Source organism: Marmota flaviventris, chromosome 17, assembly GCF_047511675.1.
Source record: "Marmota flaviventris isolate mMarFla1 chromosome 17, mMarFla1.hap1, whole genome shotgun sequence".
NCBI classification, from domain to species: Eukaryota; Metazoa; Chordata; class Mammalia; order Rodentia; family Sciuridae; genus Marmota; species Marmota flaviventris.
In genome coordinates, this window is record NC_092514.1 from 45,260,277 (window position 1) to 45,285,355 (window position 25,079).

A 25,079-nucleotide genomic window follows, 5' to 3' on the forward strand; every position below is an offset into this window, starting at 1 on the left:
CAGCCAGCAGGAGCCGATGAGCACGTGAGCTGTGTGTGGGGACATGCCGCTGTGTGCATCTCCACAAGGAGGGTGCCCTGGGTTCAGGAGTCTCCTGATCTGGGTTCAAATCACAGCTTGCAGTCACTGAGCTTGGTGACCCTTGGCCACCTGCACCCTCTGGAAGTGAGAACCTGAGGTTTCTCTCGCCTTCCTAACCGCAGAACTTCAGAGTGCATGTGTGGGCACGTGGGAGTGTGTGTGAGGGAAGGCGGAGAGGTCCCTGGGTGCTGGCCTCTGGGTGCCCCTGGCTGTGGGGAGCTCTGCTGCTACTTGGATCAGGAGGAGTGGAGGGGACGGCCTATGGCTGGGGGAGTAGCTGGCCCCAAGGAAGCGGCTCCGAAAAGTCCCATCTGCTGTCTGGGCAGGCCCTTCTCACTCTGGGTGGGATTTCTGATGGTGTCTTGGCTGCCTGAGGGGGTGGCCCTCCTAGCCACAGCTGCTGCCTGCTCTTCTGAAGCTTAGCCATGGCCAGCCACCCGCCTCCTAACCTCAGCTCCCCCCCAGCCTGCATTCCTGGGCTGCCAGAGGCCAGATTTCTGAGAGGGCCACTCTGCCTGTGCTCCTGCTGCCTGGGGCCTGGGAACCCCTCCCCAAGTGGCAGGCTGTCTCCCCAGTTGGAGTAGAGGAGGGCAACCCACGCCCTGGATAATATTCCAATCACTTCTCCCCTTGGAAACTTTGCTGAGAGCAGGGTATGGGCAGGAAAGGACAGAGGGACTATTGGCCTGCTCCTTGCTTCTCCCTCAGGGGCCCCAGATCCCCAGCCTGAACTGAGGGCTTTGTGCTCTAGACTCTCCCCCTGCAGGGCTGGATTCAAGATCACATCCCCTGGCCTGATTGGACTTGTGGGCCAGGTTCTAGTCTCAACTCCTGAGAACTGTGTGGCCTTAGGGCGTGAAGGGCCCATGCCAGTCTTACTAACAGCTGCCCCCAGTTGTGGGGTGCTATATGTATCCACCACAGTGAATCCCCTCACTAGCCCTACTGGAGAGGGCTTAGGCATCCCTGTTTATTTTATTTATTTATTTATTTTGAGATAGGGCCTCACCAATTTGCTTAGGGCTTTGCTAAATTGCTAAGGCTGGCTTTGAACTTGTGATCCTCCTGCCTCAGCCTCCTGAGTTGCTGGGACTAGAGGTGTACACCAGCACGCCTGCCTAGGTGTCTGTGTTTTACAGATAAGAAAACTTGCTGAGAAAGACTCCAGCCTCACCCAGTTAGCTGAAAAATCAGGGCTTCTGAGCTATCAGGACATCTGCCTGCTCGTAGCCGTTCTGCTGCCTCTTATCCCAAACACTCTTCAAAAGTGGACACCGGCTTGTGATGGTGTCTGCCTCTGGCCATGTTCTGCCCCTGAAAAGCTGCGACCTGGGCCATCCCTTGCCCCTGGGCCTTTATTCCTCCCCTGTATCCCTACCTTGAGCAAGCAGGTCCCTGGCCAGGGTGGAAGATGCAGAGTGCAGGGACGCGCTTGGTTCCCACTGAGGCAGGACTGGACCATCTGCCTAAGGAATCACAGCAGGACAGACTGGGTGGGGGAGTCTAAGGGTGGCCACAGGTGTAAGCCCTGAAGGCTCTGCAACTTGGTTTCTTAGGATTTTTTTTTTCTTTCTTTGTTGTTTTGTTTTAATTGGAGAGACAGTGTAAGGTGGATGTTAAGAAAAACATGGGCTACGGGCCAGATTGTTTGGGTTCATACTGTAGTTCTGCTACCAACTGTGTGATCTTATGTAAGTCATTTAACCTCTCTGAGCCTTAGTTTCCTTATCTGTGGGAATTCAGTGAGATAGTGCGTGCCAAGTACTTAGAAAGTACATAACATGAACAAGTACTCGAGGGTATTTGCTATAATTATTACCAAAAACATAACTCAAGGGGGGCTGGGGTGTGGCTCAGTGGTAGAGTGCTCGCTTAGCACATGTGAAGCACTGGGTTCAAACCTCAGCACCACATAAAGATGAAATCAAGATATCATGTCCACCTACAACTAAAAAATAAATATTATTTTTTAAAAAAAGAAAAAATAACTCAAGAGGTTGGCGGTATAACTCAGGGATAGAGTAATGATTTTTATGTGCAAGGCCCTGGGATCAATCCCCATCACCAAAAGAAAGAAAAAGTAACTCATGTCCATTGTAGATAATAGACATACACAAATGCAAAAAGAACATAAAAATCACTGGCAGTGCTATTACTTTAATGTTCTTTAGGTTATTTGCATATTTTATTCTAAAATTAATAAATGGATATGAACCAAAATTGAAAAGGTATAAAAAATTTACAGGGAAAATTTCTCCGATCTGTTCTTATGGCTCAGTTCTCCCTAGGGGAAACTTATACTATACTACTCATTTCTTATGAATTCTTTTCAAATGTTTTTTCTCCTTCTATAGACACACACACACACACACACACACACACCCCATAATGCACTATTGTATAGTAAATATACTCCATGTGCCTTGTATTGTTCCCATAGGTCTCAATCAAAGGAGAAATGTTGAAATGCCTCATTTTTTTTTCACCGTTGAATAATATTCCATTGTATATATGGGGATGATAATGTACCATAACTACACCAGCCTCCTATTGGTGGACATTTAGAACTTTCCTAATCTTCCGCTGTCACAGTGTGACACAGTACATCCTTATGGACATATTTGGCACATGTACGAATAGATGATAGGTAAATTTCACAGAAATGGAATTCAGGAATCCGTGGGTAATTAGGTGCATTGTGTTAATGAGGGTGGGGCAGAGCTTGGGAATTCTGTTCCTAGCACCCTCCTCTGCCCATCCTGAACACACCTCCTAATCTTAGGTTCCTTGGCCTGGATTCCCCAGCAGGCTCAGATTCTAATTTGTGGGGCATTGACTGCCCACCTATCCCGGGGGCCCAGAGATGTTGCCTGCTCTTGTCTGGACTTCAGACCTCAGGCACAGACCCTGCAGCTCCAGCCTCTGCCTGCCTGCCTGAAGGGGAGACCCAGGGAGGAGTAGCAGGCCCCTCTTTCCTCAGAAGCTGGGCCTAGGCCAGCATGAGCTCACACCTGGAGCCGGCCCAGCTTCCCGGCCCTGCACCAGAGGTGCCAGTGGCCCTCTTCTTCCAGTCTGGGCCATTCCACTTGGTCCCAGGTATGTATATGCTCCTGCCAGGCCAGCAGGGCTCCCCAGAGCTGCCGCACCTGGGGGGAGAGGCAGTGGAGTAACACCCCTCTGTGCATGGAGGTTCGGTCTCCTCCCAGGCATCTTGGCTGAGCTGCTGGTGTCTGCTGCTGGAGAGAGGAATTGTGGAGACAGTCCCCAACTGGCCCAGGCTGGGGTACTAAACAGCTTGTTGCTCAGGCAACCGGACAACTTCCATGGGGTGGAGAAAAAGTTTTTTGTAAGGAAACGGATTTTTGCAAGGTTTCTCTTTGTCCTGGTAGGTGAGGTTTCACCTGCAGACTCCTCCTTTCCTGCTTCCTGAGCATGAGTGCTCCGTGGCTCTCAAACTCTGGAGGTACCTAGGCCTCCCCTCTTTCCCACCCAGTTCCCCAGCATCTCCCTGGATGACCCAGACCCTTTAGGAGTTAGTGCAGCACACGGTCCCGAGTCTTGCTGTGTGCCTGGCCCTGTGCTTGGCTCCAGGGAGCAGAGTGCTGCCCAAGCTTGATGGATGGAGAGTGTTGAATCTGGAACCAGACTGCCTGGGTTCATATTTCAGTTTGGCCGCTTGAACGCGTCACTCCACTCTCTGTGCCTCGCATTTCTATCTATACATTGGAAAGGGCTGGAGTGACGTGAACCCCTCAGGGCTGGGAAGACAGCAGGCGTAACACGCTGGGAACAGTGGCTCCTAAGGAAGCAGGCAGTGCTAACTACTGTCATTATTCCTATTCTTATCATTATCTTTCCATGATGAGACAAACAAATGACAGATTATTTATGTCTGATGAGCTTTATCTTGGATCTTTTCAACTGGAAAGCAGAGTTGGCATCTCCTTTTTGGGGCCTGGGGATGGAGCCCAGCGACGCTTTCCTACTGAGCTATATCCCCAGTCTGTTCTATTTTAAATTTTGAGACAGGGTCTCACAAAGTTGCCCAGGCTGGCCTCAAACCTGCCATCCTCCTGCTTCAGCCTCTGGAGTCACTGGCATTACAGACATGCGCCACTACGGCCAGGACAGACTTGGCTTCTTAATGTTGTCTTTTATGGCAGCCAACCACCATATTCTGGTATCAGGAGCAAAGATGAATGTCCTTAGGACTGAGGACCCAGCTGGGCCTGGGGGTCCACACCTGTAATCCCAGCTACTCAGGAGGGGAGTAGGAAGACTGTAAGTTTGAGGGCAGCCTGGGCAACTGAGTGAGACCCTGCCTCAAAATTAAAAAAAAAAAAAAAGGTGGTGGGGGAGATGGGTGGTAGCTCAGCCCCTGGGTTCAATCCCTAGTCACACACACACACACACACACACACACACACACACACACCCCACTGAGGATCCAGGGCCCATCTTCCCATGGGAGAGGGACATTAACCTCCTTTGAATCCTTTTGCTCAGTCCCTGCCCCACTTCTCTCATTAGCTACTGACCTGGCCACAAGCACTGATACAGGAGAAAGGAAAAAAAATAGCAAAAGATTTTTTTTTCTCTTTTTTCTTCTTCAGATTTTGTAAAGATTTAAAAAATGAATAAATAAAGACCATTAGAATGCTTGATAGATCTGACTACATGTTGGGGGTGGGGGTGTCCACAGGTGCCAACTTTGGAACAGGTGGTAGCCCTGGGAAGACAGGTACTGCCCCCAGCCTCTCACCCCTGCAGGCCGTGTCACTCCCCGGCTTGCATGGAAGCCATATGTCCTCCTTCTCTTTATCCCTCTTCCTAGCCCAGAGAGGTAAGGGGCCAATCCAGGGTCACACAGCAAGAGACTCAGATTTGTGTCTCTCCTGTTTTTCTTCCTCTTCCTTCTCTCACGCCCAGCCCATCCTCTTTCTCCAATGGCTGTGTTGAGGGTCCTCTCTGCCCTTAATGGTCACTCCTGGGTGGGCACAGGTGTGGCCGCTCAGCAGCTCCGAGAGCCTCGGGAATGAGGCTGGCTTTGTGGCAGCCCCAGCAGCTGTGGCCATTTGGGCCGAGTTTCCATTAAGCCGTTTCCGCGCCTTGGGCAGGAGCAGGAGGCTCAGCATTTAAAGGTCACCCGGCTTTTGAAGCCGCAGCGACATTAATAGCTTGGGAAGAAAACAAGCCTGTGCAGGGGCAGGAGGACAAGGAGGCTCTGTCAGGGCTGTCCTCTTGTGCTCTCCCCCCTCCGTGTGCATGCGCGCGCGCGCGCGCGCACACACACACACACACACACACACACACACACGCATCCTGATAGCCCCGCTCTGTCCCTTGCTCTTCCCTCCTTCCTTTCTCTCCCTTTTGGAGCCTCTTTAGCTCAGAAGCCAAGAAGCTCTGCAGACTGCCCTGTGCCCCACCCCCATCGCGTTGGAGGTGACAATTGGTCGAGGATGCAGCTGTCTGGGTCCAGCAGCCTCTCCCTTCACACTGCCATTACCCACTTGAGGTTCCCCAGGACTTAACCATGGTTACACAAGCCTCCCAGGGGTCAGATGACCTCATCTGGCCCCCCACTGGCTTTTGCAGCCTGGACTCCTGATGAGACCAAGTAAGCCTGGGCCCAGGCTTCCTGGATGGGAAGTGACAGCCCTGGCAGCTGCTGCATCTCACATGCCAGTTCTAGTCACCGGCCAGTGGCTCACCTAGAACGCCCTGTTGCAAAGGGTCCCGAGGCCGCGGGCTCCATGGGACACTACCTGGGTGGATCAGCCAGGTCTGCCAAGGACAAGGGGTTGAAAGTGGTGGCAGAATGCTACGTATTTCCCACCTCAGGTTTCTGAGATTCCTGGGGCGACTGGCAGATTCTTTGCTCCCTTGGGCCGTCCCAGGGTGGGGGCAGGGCACATCCGTGGGTCCTTGGGAGAGAAGCTGCTGTGTGCCCTTTCCCTAGAGCAGCCAGGGCCAGCGCTCCAGACACCACCTAGTGGCCTAGCCTAGTGGTGCCACTGGGCTGGGCCCAGATCCTGGGCAAGAAGAGTCCCTCTGCAGGCAGGGATTTTAGCGTTAGAGACAGACCACAAGATCCAGGGGCATTCCTGAGTGATGTTCACAAGAGGGAGTCCAGGATGCACAAGGAATAAAGCTTGTCTGGGGCAATCCCATCCCTCCTTCCAGAAGGGTGATTTTTTTTTTTGGAGGGGACAGAAGGGGCAGAAAATGCTGGCCACTGAGACCTCTGGCTTTCCCGCCTCACCTCCTCTTGAGGCTTCCTATCCTAACCCCCACCTCTCAGGTTGACCCTGGTCCTCCAGGGGGCAGAATAAGTTGAGGTCAGCTCTGGAGTGGGGCAGCCTCCTGTCTCAAAAAATGAAAAGGCCTGTGTGTATTTGCACATGCGCACATTGGATGTAATTCAGGGTAGTTTAATACGGTGGCAGAAAAGAAGAAAAGCCATAGTGATTGCAGGCCTCCATCTTTACTGATCCGCTTACCAAACATCTGTTGATCGTCCCAGCACTGTGCTAGGTACTGGGGGTCTCATAGTGAATGCAGCATGCAGCATGCCCTCGTGGAGCTTGGAGCTAGTGGAGGAGATGGTCAATGGCACATGTACCATCTGAGGTGGTCCGGTACACAGGACAAAGGAGGGCAGAGTTTGGAGGATGGGGGGGCTACCTCCCTGATAATATGACTGCAACCAAAAGGAAGAGGGAGGGAACCCCATGGATTTGTGAGGGAAGGACAGGGCAGATGGGGGGAAGAGTGCCGTCAGAGACCCTGAATGGGAGTATGCATGGCTTGCTGATAATCTGGCAAGGATGCTGGGTAGTGGGACAGAGTTTGGAAGGTCAGTCTCTGCACGTTCGATGGCAAGGTCAAAGAGGTGGCAGGAGCAGGACCCTGTGGGTCCTGGTTGGCCACATTAAAGCTCTGGTCTGTATTCTGAGGACACAAGAAACGCTGGGGGCTTTGGAGCTGAGGAGTGACATGGCCACATAGTGAACAGTCTGTAGGGAGGCAAGGGGGAGGCAGAGAGATAGGCAAGAGGTAGTAGCCATGGAGATGGTAAGGAGCAGCCAGTTCTGAAGTCATTTTGAAGTCAGAGAAGACAGGATTGGGTGTAGGGTATAAGAGAATGAGAACACTCAGCAATGACTGCACAGCTTTGGCCAAAGCCACACGGAGTTGCCATTAACAAAGATGGAGAAGGCAGGGAGGGGCAGGTTGGGGTCAGAGGACAAGGTAACGTGCCATGGACCCATTTGTTGGATCTGCTACGGACATCCATGTGACAGCAGCAGGCAAGAGTCGAGGTGGAGAGGTCAGGAAGTGTGAGAGGATCATGAGAGCCAGTGTGCAGAGTGCAGATGGTACTTAAGGCCGCGGGGCTGGGTGAGATCGCTTGAGAGTAGTGTGGCCTGGCATACTGTCCAAGGCCTACACCTGGGCCACACTAGCCTGTCTCATTTCGAGCCTACTAGACTCTAGGCACCCAGGTAAATTCCGTTACAGTATTCCTTCCAGGTAGATTTTATCCCTGTTTCAACCAACGAGGACACTGAGGTTCAGAGCAGTGAAGTGAGTTGCACAGCCTTCCTAGGGTCAGATGTGAACCCAGGACTCTGACTCTCCAACTCACTGTACAGACCTGACCCTGGCCCTGATGCCAAGGCCTTCCTCAGGCAAGAAGAGGCTGCCTGGTTTGACCTTGGACAAGGCCGGGTGAGCCTCCCTGGGGCAGTCTGCCCACCTCCCTGAGCCAGGCCGGGAGTGACTCAGGCTTGGCTGATACCCACACTAGGAGTGGAGATTGGCTCTGTGCCGCCCCCTGCCAGGCCTGCATTCCTTCACAGGGAGGTGGAGACTGGCTCCCTGGGACATGGGGGAGGACAGGTGTGACGTTTCTGCTTCCAGGTCCTCAGGTCACCCACAACCATGCATCCGTGGAGAGGTCTAACGGGCTCAGCAGGTTTGATTCATTTCCTTTGTCAGAAGTCAGTCAGGGGTTATCTCCTCTGATTCCCTGCCAGTGCTCAGCAGCTGGGGTTCAGAGAGGTGGCATGGTTTCTCCAAGGTCACAGAGCCAGGACTGGGGCCGAGCCAGTAGCCCTCCCTTGTGCTGTCTGTTCTCTGTTGGAGTGTCCCGAGCCTGGAGCACACAGGGCTGCCTTTCTCAGGCTCTTGGCTCCTAGCCCTCCCAACCTTACCTGGCATTTTCCGCTCTTGGGAAGTAGGTTGTTAATTCTGGTTTCTCTACAGACTTGCCGTGCGACTTTGGGCAAATCATCTAGCTTATCTGAGTCAGTTTCCACAGCCCTAAAGTGGAGACAACAGCACCTATCTCGTGGAGTTGTAATGAAGATTACATGTAGGGGCTGGGGCTGGGGCTCAGTGGCAGAGTGTGATAAACCCTAGTTGGAGCCCTTGCACTACCAAAAAATAAAAAAATAAAAAGACTGACAGTGCCTGGCACAAGCTTGTAAACCTAGGTTACCTGCATGTCTTAATTTTTCCATGTATTTAATTTTTTTTTCTTTTTTCGGTACTAGGGATTTAACCAAGGGGCACTTTACTATTGAGGCAGATCCCAGCCCTTTTTATTTTGAGATAGGGTCTCATTAAGTTGTTTGGGACCTCACTAAATTGCTGAGGCTGGCCACTAGCTTGCAATCCTCCTACCTCAGCCTCCGAAATGTCTGGGATTATAGGTAAGCGTGTACCACCAGGCCTGGCTTACATTGCTTCTTATTTGAGCAGTGCTGGTTGCAAAGGCAGCCTGACAAGGATGACACTGACCTTAAGGACAGTCCTTCTCCTTTCCCGGTGGCTAGACACACTCAGCCCTCGTCTCCAACTGTGGCTCCAACTGTGGCTCAAGCTTAACAAGGAGGAGAGAGAACAGTCCTCTGAGAATTGGGGGGGCCCTCACAGTCCTACTCGGTGCTAATTATAGGCAGCCTGCTTTGGGGAGTCCCTGAGTGCTTGTAGGGTCTGTAGAGATGGTATTTCTAGAATCAAACCCAGTTTCCTTGTTTCCCGTTGCTGTTTCTGACCTCTCTTCTCTCATCCACACACCTGCCCTTTGATGGACAGGCTGAGGCTTTGCCATTTAACACCGAGAGGGTGTGCGAGGCTGGGTTACTGCTGTCAACTGTTTACAGGTCATGGCCCACACGCAAGGCTTTGCACCCGGAGTAAATGGAAGAGGCTGCCTGAACCGTGGTGTCTCTGGCTGCCCGGGCCAGCCAGGCCTCCCCGCCACATTTCCTTGCAGAGAGCAGAAGGAATTCTAGGGGTTCACATCTAGATGGTGGGGAAGACTCCTTCCAGCGGCTCCATGTGCCTCGGGGAGCATCTTGGCCAGCACACCAACTGCTCCAGGCTCTTCAGCGGCCTCCCGGGGCAGAGACCCGAGAATGCATCTCGCCGGATTCCATGCCCGGTGCTGCTTCACTCTCATTGAAGCCACCTCAGGGCTGCAGGCAGATGAGGGAGACAGGTCCTGGGCCACAGAGAGGACAGGAGACTTACACGAACCCTGCTGCTGGGGAGTGGCACAGCTGCGTGAACCATAGCCTGGGTCTGAACCAGTGCCTGCTCATTGTTGATGGGAGAGTTCTTGAGTGCCTCTCAGGGGCTTCTCAACACTAAGGGGGCCAGAGCCTGAGGGACCTGTCCAGGGGGCTGTTAATGGGGAAAATATGGGCCTCACCATTTTCTTTCTTCCTCTTCTGGGGGTGGGCCAGGTCCTGGCGGCCTCCTCTGGGGTACTGCCCTTAGCAAAGCGAGAGTCGGGTCCCCCAACCTTCTTACTGATTACTAGGGGGCAGGGAGATAGCGGCTTCACTCCAGAGGCATTAACGTAACACTGTGACCCCTATGTGTGATGACCAGGGCATTAGCTTCGGGGCCTCCTGACCCACAGAGGTCTGTGTTAGAGGCTTCAGGGCAAAAGTGTCTGTCAAGAGGGCATTTTGGCAAAGCCACAGCAGCATCCCCTGACCTTCTGATGTGATGGGATAGGTGGGGAATATCAAGAGGCTGGGGTGTCTGAAGCCAGCTTAGGAAGCCGTGTCATACTGGGCTGACTTCCTGTGTGCATTTTCTTTTTTTTTTTTTTAAGAGAGAGTGAGAGAGATAGAGGTAGAGAGAGAGAGAATTTTTTAATATTTATTTTTTAGTATTTGGCGGACACAACATCTTTGTTTGTATGTGGTGCTGAGGATCGAACCCGGGCCGCACGCATGCCAGGCGAGCGCGCTACCGCTTGAGCCACATCCCAGCCCCTCCTGTGTGCATTTTCATAACTGAATGCTTAGGCTGATCATTTGAGCTTGCATCTCTGTTTTCCCTTGTGAAATGGTGATGTATTCCTGGGCTGTGACTGGTTCACCTCGGAAGAGGTTGGGGAGAGGGAGTTGGAAATAAATCATGCTTCACCCAGTTAACAGAACACTACTCAAGCATTAAGCATGATGAAGTAGGTCTGTATTTTCTGACATGGGAAGATGGTCACAGTGCACTATTAAGTAGAAAACATTAGAGGCATGGTAGGATTTATGGTTTGATCACAGTTTAGTAAAATAGATTCATACACAGGGTAGTATATGCAAAGAACAAATACCTACACATAGGTACAGGATTATACTAACAAGTCTCCTCCCGGTGGGAGAGGACTTCAGTCTCCTAACCTTGGTGTCCATGTGCCTCTAGTTTTCTGTTCTCAAATACAACCCATCTCTCTGGGACTAGGCAGACACCAGAACAGGAGCCCTAGACAATTTCCCAGCCCTCCAAGGAGGCAGAGGTGTTAAAGTTTTAAGAACCTCAGCAAGGTGCACTTGAAGCCACCTGTGCACTGAGGTCCCTACAAACCTATAGGGAATGACCTAAAGGAACAGGGTCTTCTGACTCTGGGGTGGAGAAGCTATTCCTGCGCCCCTCTGGTCCTGTGTTTCTCACACTTTCAGCCATGTGATGTTGAGACAGTGGTAAGGAAGATCCCTTTGATCTTTGCACCTGTTTCATCAAATTTAAGAATATCCTTGGGCCGGATGTAGTGGTGCACACCTGTAATTCCAGTGGCTCAGGAGGCTGAGGCAGGAGCCAGTCTCAGCAAATTAGTAAGGCTCTAAGCAACTTAGCAAGACCCTGTCTCTAAATAAATTATATTAAAAAAGGGGGGGGGTTAGGCTCAGTGGTTAAGCACTCCTGGGTTCAATCCCTGGTTACACACACACACACACACACACACACAAACAAAAAGAATATCCTTTGATGGAACAGTCCCTTAAAAGAGCCGCCACTTTTCTACAATTAACAAAATTACTGTAAATCTTGAGGTAAAAAAGGAGAGTCAGAAATTGATGTTTGTAGACACATTCTGCTCTCCCTTGTCTGCACTAACAGGGTGTGACACTGGCAGAGATTTACATGCCTGGTCCTGAGTGGGCTGGGTTACAGACTTAGGTCCCTAATTGTGCTTGACTTTCAGTCCCCCTCTCCATCCATGTCCTCAGGTACACTCTCCTGGCATGAGACCAAAGGCCAGGTTGGCTGGGTCAGGGTAACTGGTTCCTTGGGGGATAAGAATAGAACTTAAGACATACCTGGTTCCTCAAGACAACTTTGAGAAGATACTTCTAGAATTTATTTTTATTTTTTGTAAGATATGGGGACACAGTGTTCCATAAAAACAAATCTGCGCCTCTGATATAAATGAAACATGTCAGTGTAACACTGGGGTGAGGAGAATGAATCCAGGGGTGGACACTGGACTGGAGCCTTGTGATTCCCTCTGTTGGGCTGGTATTTCTCAGAAGCAAGGGCTGAGTTTTAGGGCCCTATGTGATCCCTCCAAGAGTGGGAGCAGGCTCCCCATCAGCCCCAGGGTCTTTAAGAATGAACATGACATTTCCTCTCTCAGGTTGGAAACTCTTGGTGATGCTAGGTAGTCCTCAGGATTCTTTGGGGGCTCTGCACAAGGAGGTGGGACCATGATGTATGGTGGTGAGGTGGCAAGATGAAGAAAGCAGTAACTAGTTGTGGCTCAAAACTAGAGGGGCAGGGCACCTATACAAAGCCCCTTCTGGCCTAGCTGGGTCCTCAGGGGTCCTTGGCAGTATGTGTAGTGTTTGAGACTAGTGGCTTGGGGTGGGGGAGTGGGGGTGGGGGTGGGGGTGGGAGTGGGGGTGGGGGTGGGGGTGGGGGTGGGGGTGGGACATGACTTTGGTTGGAATCCTGGCTTCTCTGCTTCCAGTCCTTTTATTCAATGCCTCCCTGTTTCCTGGGATGCTAGCTTCTGCCTCACTACCTCAGAGTGTTGTCATGAGTTAGGCCACACAGAGCACTAGGATGGTACCTGGCACAAAGGAAGTCCTTGCTAACTGAAGCTCTCCTGTGTCCTGTGGCTGTTAAGAATCGCACTGGAGAGAAAACACAAAAGCAGGTCTCCCTCCAGCAGGAGAGAGGTTGTCCCAACCTGCCCTCGTTTTCTCATAGCCTCTGGCCACCACCCTGAGCTCAGGTTTGCCCGCCCCTGACCTTGACTGTCTCCCTCGTTTCAGGTGGGACCCTCCGTGGAGCCGGGGGCAGGATGCTCCGGTGGTGCGGATGACCTGCGGTCCAGCCCCAGCACGGCCCAGGCCCGCATGCCGCCTCCCCGCGACGACCGCTCCCCGAGGGCCGCCTGGGGCCCGGCGCCGGCAGACTCCTGACCCGGAGCCGGCCGCCCATCCATCCCGGACAGACGGACGCCCGGGGGCGGAGGAGGCGCAGGCGTGAGCGGCCCTAGCCGAGGAGCCAGCCCGCGGCCGACGGCAGGGGGACCGGCCAGGGCTTCGCGGCCGCTCGGAAACATTCTCCCCACGCGGCTCGGCAAGATGACCAGCCTGTTCCGCCGGAGCAGCGGCGGCAGTGGCGGCGGCGGCGGCGGCGCGGCGGGGGCGCGCGGGGCGGGGGCCGGGGGCGGCGGCGCGGCCCCCCAGGAGCTCAACAACAGCCGGCCCGCCCGCCAGGTGCGCCGCCTCGAGTTCAACCAGGCCATGGACGACTTCAAGACCATGTTCCCCAACATGGACTACGACATCATCGAGTGCGTGCTGCGCGCCAACAGCGGCGCCGTGGACGCCACCATTGACCAGCTGCTGCAGATGAACCTGGAGGGGGGCAGCGGCAGCGCCTACGAGGACAGCTCCGACTCCGAGGACAGCATTCCCCCGGAGGTAGGGCCGCGGCCCCGGAACTCACCTGTAGCTCAACCACCTGGTTGAACCTCTTAGGAGGATCTGGGTTAGTCCCCTGCCTGAGTTCTACCCAGCAAGCAGCCCTCCATTTCCCCCGGGAATCGTCTGGTCAGGCAGGGGCCTTATGTTATGGGCAGAAACCCTGCAGGCGGTCAACGCTGAGCACCTGCCCAGGGTGTGCCAGGCACAGTACTAGACTCTGGGTCCTGGTCATCAGAATCAATGTGCTCATTTTAAGAATGCAAACATGGCCAGGCGTGGTGGCTCATGCCTGTAATCCCAGAGACTCCGAGACTGAGACCAGGAGGACTGCAAGTTCGAGGCCAGCAGCCTCTGCAACTCAGCAAGGACCCAAGGCACTTAGCCAGATTCTGTCTCAAAATAAAAAACACAGAGGGCTGGAGTTGTAGCTTAGTGGTAAAACCTCTGGGTCAACCCCCCAGGACCTTGGAAATTTTGTCCTCCTGGAGCTCACAGTCCTGAGAGGACGGGAGGCAAGAGTGGGGCATTGACCACCCAGAGTGGTGAGTGCTACAGGGGAGAGATGCAAGCGCAGGCAGAGGGAGGCTGACCTCCCCACCTGACACCCTGAGGAAGTGTGAAGAGCCCGGAAAGGATGTGTGGGTAAAGGAAGCAGCTTTGCAGACACTCAGAGGGGAAAGAGTGCCCGACTGACTAAGGAAGTGGCCCCAGGACCATGTCAGGATCCCAGAGAGAGAGAGAGAGAGAGACTGTGGAGGCCACAAGTCTCTGCAGCTGAAGAAGAGTGGAGCTGGATCCCTAGAGCACAGGAAGCCTGGAGGGAGAATGGCATTCAGACCTGCCAGTTCAGTCCCCCTGAGGAGGCGTGATAGAGGTGGTGATGAGCCATTCCCATGCAGCTCTGCTCCTGGCTGTCCAGGGAAGTGACTGGGGAGAGAGAACCGCCACAATACATCAAAGGCCACCTGCTGGGAGTGTCTGGCCCTCTCCAGCCTCATTTGGGAGTTCAGCGCACATCTGTCTTCCCACCCAGTCTCCAAAGGATCTGTAGTGCTCATTGCAGAAGGGGCAAGGCACGCAGTCTGTCAGTGAGAGGGTCACTGCTGCAGGGGCATCGGGGGGACATGTAAGATGGGACTTAACTCCACTCTTTATTGAGTCTGAATCTGTGCCAGGCACCATCCTGGGTGCTTCGGGGGTATTTTCTCTTCTAATCCACACACATTTTGTGAAGAGCATTATTACAACCCAGATATGGCCTCAGAGTCCTCAAGAGCCCTGCAGGCACCTGCTCCCCGTCAAACACTGCCATCCTGCAGGTCATCCTCCTTGCTTCCCCCTTTCTTATTGGGTGTCCATGAAATTTCTCTCTCTCCAGTGGAGGAGAAATTGTGTAGACAGTGATGTTTATTCCTGTATTACTTGCAACACCACGGCACACAACAAACACACAGGGAATGTTTGTTGAATGAGCAAACGTTGCTGCTGTCTTCGCCCAGCTTTCTATCATCTCTTTCCCAGGGGAGACCATTCCTTTGATCTGCCTTGATTAGCTACTGGAAAGGAGGGGTGTGTGTGTGTGTGTGTGTGTGTGCTCCCACGCACATGCGCGCACAGATACATTTTTTTTCAGTGTAAGCTGGAAAGTTTCCTGCAAACTCTGACCCTTTCTACAGCGCCATTTGTCCTGACAGGCAGGCAGGCAGGATGCTTCCTTCTTGTCCACAGTGCACCGCCCCGGTGAGCCTCTGCATGGCTTCCCCAGCCCCCAAATTGCCTGCACTCGGTGTTCACTTGTTTTCTAAGACCCTTGCCCTTCGGTGGAGCCCCTGCTCAGCACCCCTGCCCTTCCTTGGCTCTTTCCCTAGCCCCTACCTTTGGAGCCCTGCCTGGGCCCATCAGCAGGCAGCTCCTGAGCCAGCAGAAAGTGCTGCAGAAAATTTATGAGCAGCAGCTGGAATGACAATAACTGCTGACTGGAAAAAGCCCCCTTTCTGGGGGCTGATGGATGGTGGGCTGGCCCGAGGGGTATCCTTGCCACAGAGAAATATCTCCTGTCAGATAAATGGCCCAGACCCTGCTCCCCAGAGCACCTGGCAGGCATCCATCACCCACAATGACTTAAGCCAGGAGGCCACAGAGCTGAAAACCCATCACCTTCAGAGCCAGAAGAACAAGCTCCTGTGACTAGTGGGGTTGGAGGAGAGCAGCAGGGGAGGCTGGGGAGGCACGGGGAGTCCTCTCTGTGGGCTGGGGATCTGCCTTTCTGGAGCTTGCGGGCCCACTGTCTCCGGGCTCCACACAGACCCATTTCCTCTCCAGGAGCCTCTGCAAGGTTGGGCCTGCTGTCCCAGGAAGCTGCAGTGTCCTTGAGTCTGGGGGGCTGACTGCTGCAGGCCACAGCCAAAGGAAACCCAAGTGGCTTCTTCTGGGAAAAGTCCCCCTGAGCCCTCCTCCTGTCCTCACCTATCTCATGAGACCAGTCTCAGCTAGGATAGTCCAGGATGGACCCCACAGAGCAGAGGGGTCTGAGAAATGGGATGTGTGAGCTGAGCATGGCAGCAGCAGGTCCTCTTGTGAAGCCATTACCCTGTGCCAGGCATCGGAGATTTGTCAGTGAACAGGAACAGCCCTTGAGTGTTTGTTATCTGTCTCTGTCTTCCTTCTTGTGAAAATCTGGGGTAAGCAAAGCAGTGGCCTGCAGAGCAGCTACACTCTTCTTTTCCTGCAAAAGCATCTGTTTAAATACTTTCTGCCTCAAAAGAAGAAACGCTAGTGCATTCCAGGGTGGAGGCCGCCTTGGGTCAGTCTGGCTGTGTGCGCGTACAGCACTGCAGTGTGTGTGCGTGCTCACATATGCATGCTCGCTGCCAAGGTGTCCCTGTGAGGCTCTGCGTGCAGAACATGGCTGGTCTAGAGCAGAGATGTGCCAGCCAGTGCAGCCCAGCCCAGACCTGCAGAGGCAGAAACAGAGGCTGCTTTAGGGGTGACTTCTGCAAACTCACTTGGAGGTAAATGTGAGGCCTGGCGACTCTGGGCTGATTCACAGCCTCAGAGCCCTTCCCAGTTTCCTTGGTCTTGGAGGAGATGGAAAAAGAGCTAGCAGGAGGAAGAGAGAGGAGCAGGAGGCTGAGGAGTAGCCAATTGGGGTGTATGCTGAGGGATCTGCCCCAAATGCCTCTGTGGACCTCTGGGGTAAGGTCTGGGTCAGTCTGTGTAACAGAACCCAGCCTTTGCCCAACCCTGGGCCTCTTCCTGCCCTCTTTCTCACTCCTGGATGAAGAGAAGAGTTCAAAGGGAGAGCAGGCATCTGGGCCCTGTCCATCCTGGGAATTCAACCTGGGTGTTCAGATTCTGGCTGTGGAGTCCATGATCCAAGTTGAAGACTCGGTTCTAAAAACCATGGGTAGTAGCTTTTGCTATGTCATTTAGTCAACCTGGGCCTCAGTTTCCTCATTTATAAAGTGGGTGTCATAATCTGAGGTTAAGACAACAGATATGGAAGTACTTTGAGAAGGATGTGAATGATGTTCTCATCAAAGGACACGCAGCACATGCATAAGAAGAGGATACAGGGCAGGGCGCGGTGGTGCACGCCTATAATCCCAGGGGCTCCAGAGGCTGAGATAGGAAGATGGAGAGTTCCAAGCCAGCTTCAGTAATGGTGAGGCACTAAGCAACTCAGTGAGACCCTGTCTCTAAATAAAATACAAAAAAGGACTGGGGATGTAGCTCAGTGGCAGAGTGCTCCTGAGTTCAATCCCTAGTACCAAAAAAAGAAGAATTAAGAAGAAGAAGAGGATACAAAGTTCCAGCACGCAGCAGCTCTGTGAAGTCTAGATCAAGAAACATCATCAGCTTGGGGCGCAGTGGCGCATACCTGTAGTCCCAGAGGCTCGAGAGGCTGAGGCAGGAGGACTGAGTTCAAAGCCAGCCTCAGCAACTTAGCAAGCTTTTGAGAACTTGTCTCAAAATTAAAAAGAAGAAAGAAAGAGAAAGGAAAAAAGAAAGAAAGAAAGAGAAGGAAGGAAGGAAGGAAACAAAACAGGCTGTGGCTGTGGCTCAGTGGTTAAGTGCCCCTGGGAGTCCCCTGGTGCCCTTTCCCCCCCTTAGCCACCTCACAGAGTTCTTGCTGCTCTAACTTCTGTCCCTGTGTGTGTTTTTCCGGTTCTTGAACCTGACTTGGATGGCCAGTGCTGCTCTGACCTGGCCTTTGGGTACATGTACTTTCATGTCTGCTGAGGATCCTGGGATAGTAGGGGCAGGGGTAGCCATGTGTCCGGCTTTAGCAGATAAAGCCAGTTTTCCAAAGAAGTGGTTGGATCAATTCACACTCCCGCCAGCAATACACAGAGTTCCTTATTAGCAGTCCTCACCCACTCTTGGTTTTGTCTGAATGCCATTTAAATTCAGGGAAGGATTATTAATATTTCTTTCTCTGTTGTCTCTGATTTAGATCTTGGAAAGGACTTTGGAACCTGATAGCTCCGATGAAGAGCCCCCGCCTGTGTACTCCCCGCCAGCCTACCACATGCACATGTTCGACAGGCCTTACCCTCTCGCTCCCCCCACTCCACCTCCCCGGTGAGAATCCATCTTGTCTGAGTGCAGGGGAGCAGGGAAGGGACAGGGAAGCTTGACTGGACCTCTCAGTATATTAATCCACCAAGGACCGGCATGAAACATTGTAGCTAGATACCAAGGAGAACTTTCCAAGTTTAAGGATTGCATAAGCAAACATTTACTTAATTCCTAGTCTAGGCTAGGTAGCATGTCCCCTACTATTTGGGACGCAGTGAAGTATGGCTTAACCTCTGCTTTCTGGGACTTATTCTCAAGGTACATGCAGAGTAGGAAGGGAGAGCACAATACCTGTTCTTATTAGCTGTGCCTGTACAATAACACAAGTTCTCCACCACTGGAGACATATTGACACTTCCCTTCTGGAGCCCTTGAAAATATTACTCCCCACCCCCCAATACTGGGGATTGAACTAGGGCATCATGAATGTTAGGCAAGTGCTGCCTGTTTTATTTTAATTTGAGGCAGAGTCTTGCTAAGTTGCCCAAGCTGGCCTCAACTTTTACAGTCCTCCTGCCTCAGCCTCCCCAGTAGCTGGGGCATGTGCCACCACACCTGGCTCATGGAAACATTACTAATTAATTACTACGTACTTTCCTGCTGAGTCAAGACAGAACCTTAGCATCCTCCTCAACACAGCACCCCCAACTAGTCATCAGTCACTGATAGAATGGCTGTTGGTTTGTCATCCCAGGGTAGGGATGTTGTGGGGATTTTTAAGCAATAGGAGTATGTCTCCCTTTCTGGGACAGTTTGATAACTGGAGGTAGGAGAGTAGTCTTCAAGGTCCCTAGAGACTTCTTCCAGGTTTGAGCCTGTGATTTGGAAGCTTAAAATGAAGCAGGCTACCAACAGGGTCCCATGGGTCTAGGACCCTGTTTTTCTGGGCTCCATGTTTGTGGTGGGCTTCCTGGAGCCCAGATGTTGTCTCTTGGACCTCAGGCTGCTGTTCCTTAGAATAATGCAGGGGGTGGGAGTGGGGGAGGAGGAAAGGCGACTTGCCACAGTGGATCTTCCCGTCTGGGGATCTTGGGAACCCCAGACCAGTGGTGGAAAACTTGTGTTATTGTACAGGCACAGCTAATACGAACAGGTATCATTCTTTACCTAACTACGTAGAAGGTGGGCACTGTCATTACCCCCATTTTACAGAGAGGGAAACTAAGTCTCAGAGAGACTTAATAAACTTCCCCAAGACTCAAGGTTGGGATTCAAATTGTTCTATTTGATTTTATTTGGAGGCAGGGCTTCACTAAGTTGCCCAAGCTGGCCTTGAATTTGCAATCCACCTGTCTCAGCCTCCCCAGTAGCTGGGATTGCAGACCTGTGCCACTGTGCCCTGAACATTTCTTTCTGACTTCAAAGCTACTTACTCTTCACTGCTGTGTGCTTTTGCCTCCCTAATGAGAAATCTCTGACTGTAGCTTAGGGAGCTGATGGAGTGGTAGGAAGTTATAGGGTGGGGAATAGCTAGTGTTTTGAGTTAGGGATAAGAGCAGAGCTGGGGTCTATCACAAGTGATACCCAGAAACTGCAGGCTGTGCTGGGGTGGGAGGTGAGGAGTCAATGGATGGATCTGGGTAGGTCTGTCCCTTTACCCCCATAAGAGAGCAGAGTCCAGGGGAGCCACGGACACAGGGTGGGAAGGCTGCCTAAAAGAACTGCAATTCAAGCTATGACCTGAGGCCACTCACTTTGGCTCTAGCCTGATGAAAAAGAAAACAGCACAGGCTTGGAGGCAGGGAAGAGGGGTGTAGGGAACTCCTGGAAGTGTCACATGGCTGGATGAGCCTGCAGAGGCCAGCCAGCAGATCTCAGGGGCCTCGTGGCCTTCTAAGGAGCTTTCATCTTACCTGCAGCCGTGGGGAGTCCCTGAAAGGGTCTCAGCTGAAGAGTGGTGTGTGGTCCCGTTTTGTGTTTTAGGAACCTCCCCCTGGCTGCTGAGGGAGATCAGACTTTCAGGGGCAAATGGTCTGGCTCCCTTCTGCCACCTTGTCACTGGGTACCTAAGAGCCTGTGGATGGGGTGGAGTTTGGGAGCTTGAACATTGCTTTGCTGGACCCAGAGAGGCAGGGCCATCCAGGGGAGCAAGCCTGGAATGCCCAGAGCCCTGCACCCTGGTTTTGCCTGGATGACCTCTCTGCCCTGACATAGGCACTATACACCTCAGTGTCCAGCTTCATCCAAAACCCTGCCAGGGAAACCCGTCTTGGCAATCCTTCTCAGCCAGGTTTGACTTTCTGTGAGTTAACCTGGAATGTGTATGTAGGGGGGTGTCTAGTTTTGGGGACTAGAGGTTCAGCACCAGGAGATCTTCCCCAGCCTCAGTCTCCTTCCCCTCCCCCCGCCTGTCCTTCCCTCCATCTGTCTGCAAGTCTCTGGAGCCCAGGGGACCCCACCACACAGGCTGCTGCCTGTTGTTTTTCCACTGAAATTACAGCCTTGGAAGTTATTCATTTGCCTCTCAGCTCATTTCTGACATTCCTTTCTGACCACAGTGGCGTTGCCTGGGCTGCCCATGCCCCCACCTCCCCAACCCAGCAGTTATGGGCTGACCTCATCTCTGCTAGGGCCAGGGCCAGGAGGGGGCTGGTTCTGTCCTTCCTCCAGGACCCCAACAAGGAAAACAATGCAGGGGTCCTCCACCTTGACCATGCCCCCCCCCATTTAGGTATCTTAGTAACAAAGGGCTGGGGAAGGGGGGGGGGGTCCAGATAGAACTCTGGGCTTTCCCCCTGCAGCTTTCCTGGATGACTTGGAGGTGTGGTTGAGTTGGGGGTGGGCACCTGTGTCCCAGATGAAGATCCTGAGACCCAAGGAAGGGGAATGACCCTAAAGAGGATTTCTGTCCGCTGTGGTTGGAGGTGGTCTTCCAGGCCCTGAGAGATGGGGCATCCTCTCCCTGCCTTTCAGGACTGGGGAGGGAAGTGGAGCCTCTGCCAGGAGCGGACGGTGGTGGAGTGATGCAGAAGGAATCCTGGTCTAGCAAGGGGAGTCCCAGTTATGATGCAGGTTCCTCCTTAAGGCTTCCCTCGCCGCCCGTGCAGCGAGAGGGTGGACGGCGCTCAGGGTTCCCTTGGCTCCCGGCTGAGCGCACCGAGCTCCCACCGAGCACTTAGCAGCTGGTTATCCGTCTGCTGCCGCCCCCGCCCTCCCCTGCCCCCGCCGGCCACCCGCCCAAAATAGAAAAGGAAAGGAAGTTATTTCCACAGTCAGCTGCAGCCCGGAAAAGCTCCCCTCCAGTGAGGGGGCGGGCGGGATTCCTGGAGCTGGAGGCCAAATCAAAGCCAGGCCCCAGCCCCAGCGAGCGAGCGAGCGAGCCCTTCGCAGTGTGTCATTTCCCTGATTCAGCAGAACACGTGTCCTGCGGTTGCCACGCTGCAGGCTGCCGAAGAGCTGTGGGGAGCTCCTGGCCCGGCTCCAGGCTGCCCTCAGGCATGGGCGTCAGAGCAGGAGGCTGGGGGTCAGGGAGGCCGCTGGCCTCGCTCTCTTCCTCTCATGCCCCCTGCCTCTCAGCTGGCCTCTGCCCTGGCACAGACCTCCTGCCACACACCTTGCTTAGGAATAGTGGACCCTGAGCGTCCCTGGGAACAAGAATCTTCCACTGGCATCTCCAACTTCTCAGAAAGTTGTTCAAGACTCAGCTCATGTGTCTTGACCACCCTGCTGGCTTGTGGCTGAGGCAGAATGGGAGCTCAGATCTGCTTCCCCCCCCCCGCCCCTGGGGGTTCTGGAGTCTTCCCTCCCCAACAAACCAAGGAGCAGGCAAACCAGGCTGTCGGTGGCTTTTGCATCTATTCATTTGGACCATACCTGTTACCCAGCGGCCATGAGCTGGGCACTGTGTTAGATGCTAGGGATATAAGCACAGAAGGGTAGAACTCCTGCCTCTCTAGGGGCCATTCACAAAAGCACACTTAATGCACACAATATCTGCATTAGGACTGTGAGGTCACTGAGTGATTGGAGAGCAATGACTGCCAGCCACAGCCTGGGAGTCAGTTGAGGCTACTGATGAGAGAAAGAGTACCAGCTTTGTCCAGAGGCAGTGGAAGGTGCTGGAATCTCTGAGTAGGATCCCACCTGCTTGAGGATCTGTTATGCTGTCGCTGGGCCTCACTGCTCCCTCACCTCCCGTTCTCCAGGATCGATGTACTCTGCTCTGGACCCTCCGCAAGCCAGAGGCGCTATCGGAACTGGAACCCGCCACTGCTGGGCAACCTCCCTGATGACTTTCTCCGCATCTTGCCCCAGCAGCTGGACAGCATACAGGTAATGATCTGTCCCCACCCTCCATGCCCCCGGCCTGTCCAGCATCTCTCTTTGCCCACACAATTGGTGCCGGCCAGTTTTGTTTCCTAGTTTTTAAGCCCAGGCTGAGCTATTTCTGTTGCCCTGGGTTTGTAGGAAAAGAACTCTGGACCAAAAGCCTCACTTCCTGTCTGGGCCAGGAGGTTTCCTGTTTGACCCAGGGAGGGAGACAGCTTGCGAGGCTTTCTGGCTACAGCCATTGGCAGTCAATGGCAGAGGGCCAAGGTACCTCCCTCCCCTTTCTTGGGAAAGGGCCAGGGGCAGCTTCTCCCCAGGTGTTGGCATGTCCCAAGGTGTCCCTGTGGTACGTGGGTCTCACCCTGAGGCAGATGGTGCAGAAGAGGTTTGAGTTGGAGAGTTCCTGGGTGGGCTGTTGAACAGCAGATCCTTTTCAGGACTACTCAGGTTGTGGATGAAGGAACGAGGTGGTCCAAGGTCAGGAGGAAAAGTCATTTTTAAACCACTCTGTTTCCACAGCAGAGAGGGCTCTGACCTATTCCTGTGGATTTTGACTGACCATTAGGTCCCGTTGGGAGGTGTGGGGCTGGAGGATCCTGGGAAAGGACATGTGTCAGTGGGCATTCAGCATGTTCGCCCTCTCCTCAGGGTAACCCCGGGGGCTCCAAACCTGTGAGTGGAGAGGGAGGCCCTCCCTCCGTGGCCGGGCCTGGGGCCCAGGACAGCCGCTGGAAGCAGTACCTGGAAGACGAGAGGATTGCGCTCTTCCTGCAGAATGAGGAGTTCATGAAGGAGCTGCAGCGCAACCGTGACTTCCTCCTCGCCCTGGAGAGAGGTGGGCACTACGGAGGCACCGAAGGCTTTAGCCTTGGGGCTCAGGAAGGGCTGGGATGGAGACCAAGGTGCCAGGTGCTTTCTGTGCTGATGAGGCACGACCTTCATCATGTTATCGTGGGGGAGGCTGGAATTCTGCCTACAGAGGCCTGGGGAACCTTGGGACTCAGAGGAGAGGGGTGTGCCCACGTAGGCCTCTCCCTCCCCTTGCACATCCGCTCTGTGTTCAGCAGCAGGGACCAGAGCACTGCCTTTCCTCACCAAGCCCCAGCCACAGGGCAGACATGAGGGATCTAGAGCCCCAGGAACAGAGTGACTGGCTCCATGGGTGCCAGAGTAGGAGGCTGTCTGAGCGAAGGACATTAGTTAGCACATTAGGGTGTTTGGGTGGGGTGTCCTGCTCCTCAGCCTGGCTGTCTTATCCTTTCAGGATAGCATGGTATTTAGGGTGACATATAAAGAAGGGGCTGTGGAAGTAGTCTTGTGAGGGTCACAGTGTGAGAGTGTATGTTTGTGTGTGTGACTGACCCATGTCGGTGAAGGAGGAGCAAGTTGTGCTGTGAGAACACCGGTTCTGAAGGCTGGCCCTGGCTCCTCAGCCAAGCTGGTGGAGGCCTCAGGGCCTTTTCTTTCATATTAGGGGCATTGGACTCTACCATCTCAAGGACCTTTGAATTCTGACATTGTAACATTCCAAATGGTTGTCGACCGAAGTTTCTATTATTGCTGGTTCTTTTTTTTTTTTCCTTTTTGTGGTACTGAGCCTAGGGATGCTCTACCACTGAGCTACCCCCTCAGTCCTTTTATTGTATTTTGAGACAGGGTCTCACTAAGTTACTGGCAACTTGTAATTCTCCTGCCTCAGCCTCCCAATTAGCTGGGATGATAGGTATATGCCACCACACCTGGCTTATCACTGGTTCTTTTTTTTTTTTTTAATATATTTTTAGGTGTTGATAGACCTTAGTTTTATTCATTTATTTATATGTGGTGCTGAGAATCAAACCCAGTGCCTCACACATGCCAGGCAAGGGCTCTACCACTGAGCTACAACCCCAACCCACTATCTCTGGTTCTTTAAGAGTGGGAACATATTGTGTGCTTGCATATTTTGTGTTCTTGTGTGCACTTGTGTGTGATTTGGGGGGTTCAGCCTCTGTCACCTCCAGCATGTCTTGGAGAGCCCAGGAGCTAACTGTCCTGACAGGAACGTGGTCCTTTTCCAGATCGATTGAAATATGAGTCCCAGAAATCCAAATCCAGCAGCGTGGCTGTCGGAAACGACTTTGGCTTTCCCTCTTCAGTCCCAGGTAACCTTGCCTTCCTGAGAAGGAAGCCTGGAGGGGGTGTTGGGGGGGACTTACACCCCAACTTTGCCTTGGATATTTGGAGTTTGGGGGAGGATGAGGAAAGAGACCCCTCAGCAGGCTGGAGGGGATGACTCTGGCTGCACTTCCACATGGGCCATGGAGTGAGATGTCCCCTTCACTGGGTCTTTACTAACCCAGAGGCTATGGGATTGACATGGGTTGTCTGAACTCCCAATTAATTCTTGGAGCGTGTCTTCCAGAGGACATGCTACTCCACATAATGTCCCTTGGTAGCAAGTGGGTGTGGGAAAGATTCAAACTTATTCTTTTAAAAAAAATATATTTATTTTTTAATTGTAGTTGGACACAATACCTTTATTTTATTAATTTTTTTATGTGGTGCTGAGGATCGAACACAGGTCCTCGCATGTGCTAGGTGAGTGGCTCTACCGCTGAGCCACAACCCCAGGCCGCCCCACCCCGTTCAGCCTTATTCTAAGGCTTGGTATCTACCCTGGAGGAGCTTATGGTCGTGTAAGGAGGTATGTCCAAGAGATAGGTGGAGCAAACCAGCAAGGCTGAGGACATATTATTGATTATTGCAAATGTACGCCAAGAAGGAGGGCAAGGTTAACCTGGGAAGGGTTCATTCATTCATTTATTAAGTATTTGGGGAATATCTGCCCTTGGTGTTGAAGGAAGAAAATTTTGAGTTTGGAGTATAAGGTGGTGAGAAGTAGGAATTGCCTCACAGAGGGCCAGGCCC

At 53.0% G+C, this 25,079-nt stretch overlaps 1 protein-coding gene across 1 annotated transcript in view; it reads left to right on the forward strand.

Moving 5' to 3' along the window:
* The window catches only part of Cuedc1 (CUE domain containing 1), a 79,955-nt gene that overhangs the window by 47,454 nt on the left and 7,422 nt on the right, over positions 1–25,079 (forward strand). The window contains exons 2-6 of the mRNA XM_027950309.2: positions 12,660–13,316; positions 17,776–17,903; positions 22,046–22,172; positions 22,818–23,004; positions 24,230–24,313. Of these exons, the coding sequence (XP_027806110.1) occupies positions 12,975–13,316; positions 17,776–17,903; positions 22,046–22,172; positions 22,818–23,004; positions 24,230–24,313 (868 nt within the window). The 5' untranslated portion in view covers positions 12,660–12,974. The remainder of the gene's footprint in view (positions 1–12,659; positions 13,317–17,775; positions 17,904–22,045; positions 22,173–22,817; positions 23,005–24,229; positions 24,314–25,079) is intronic.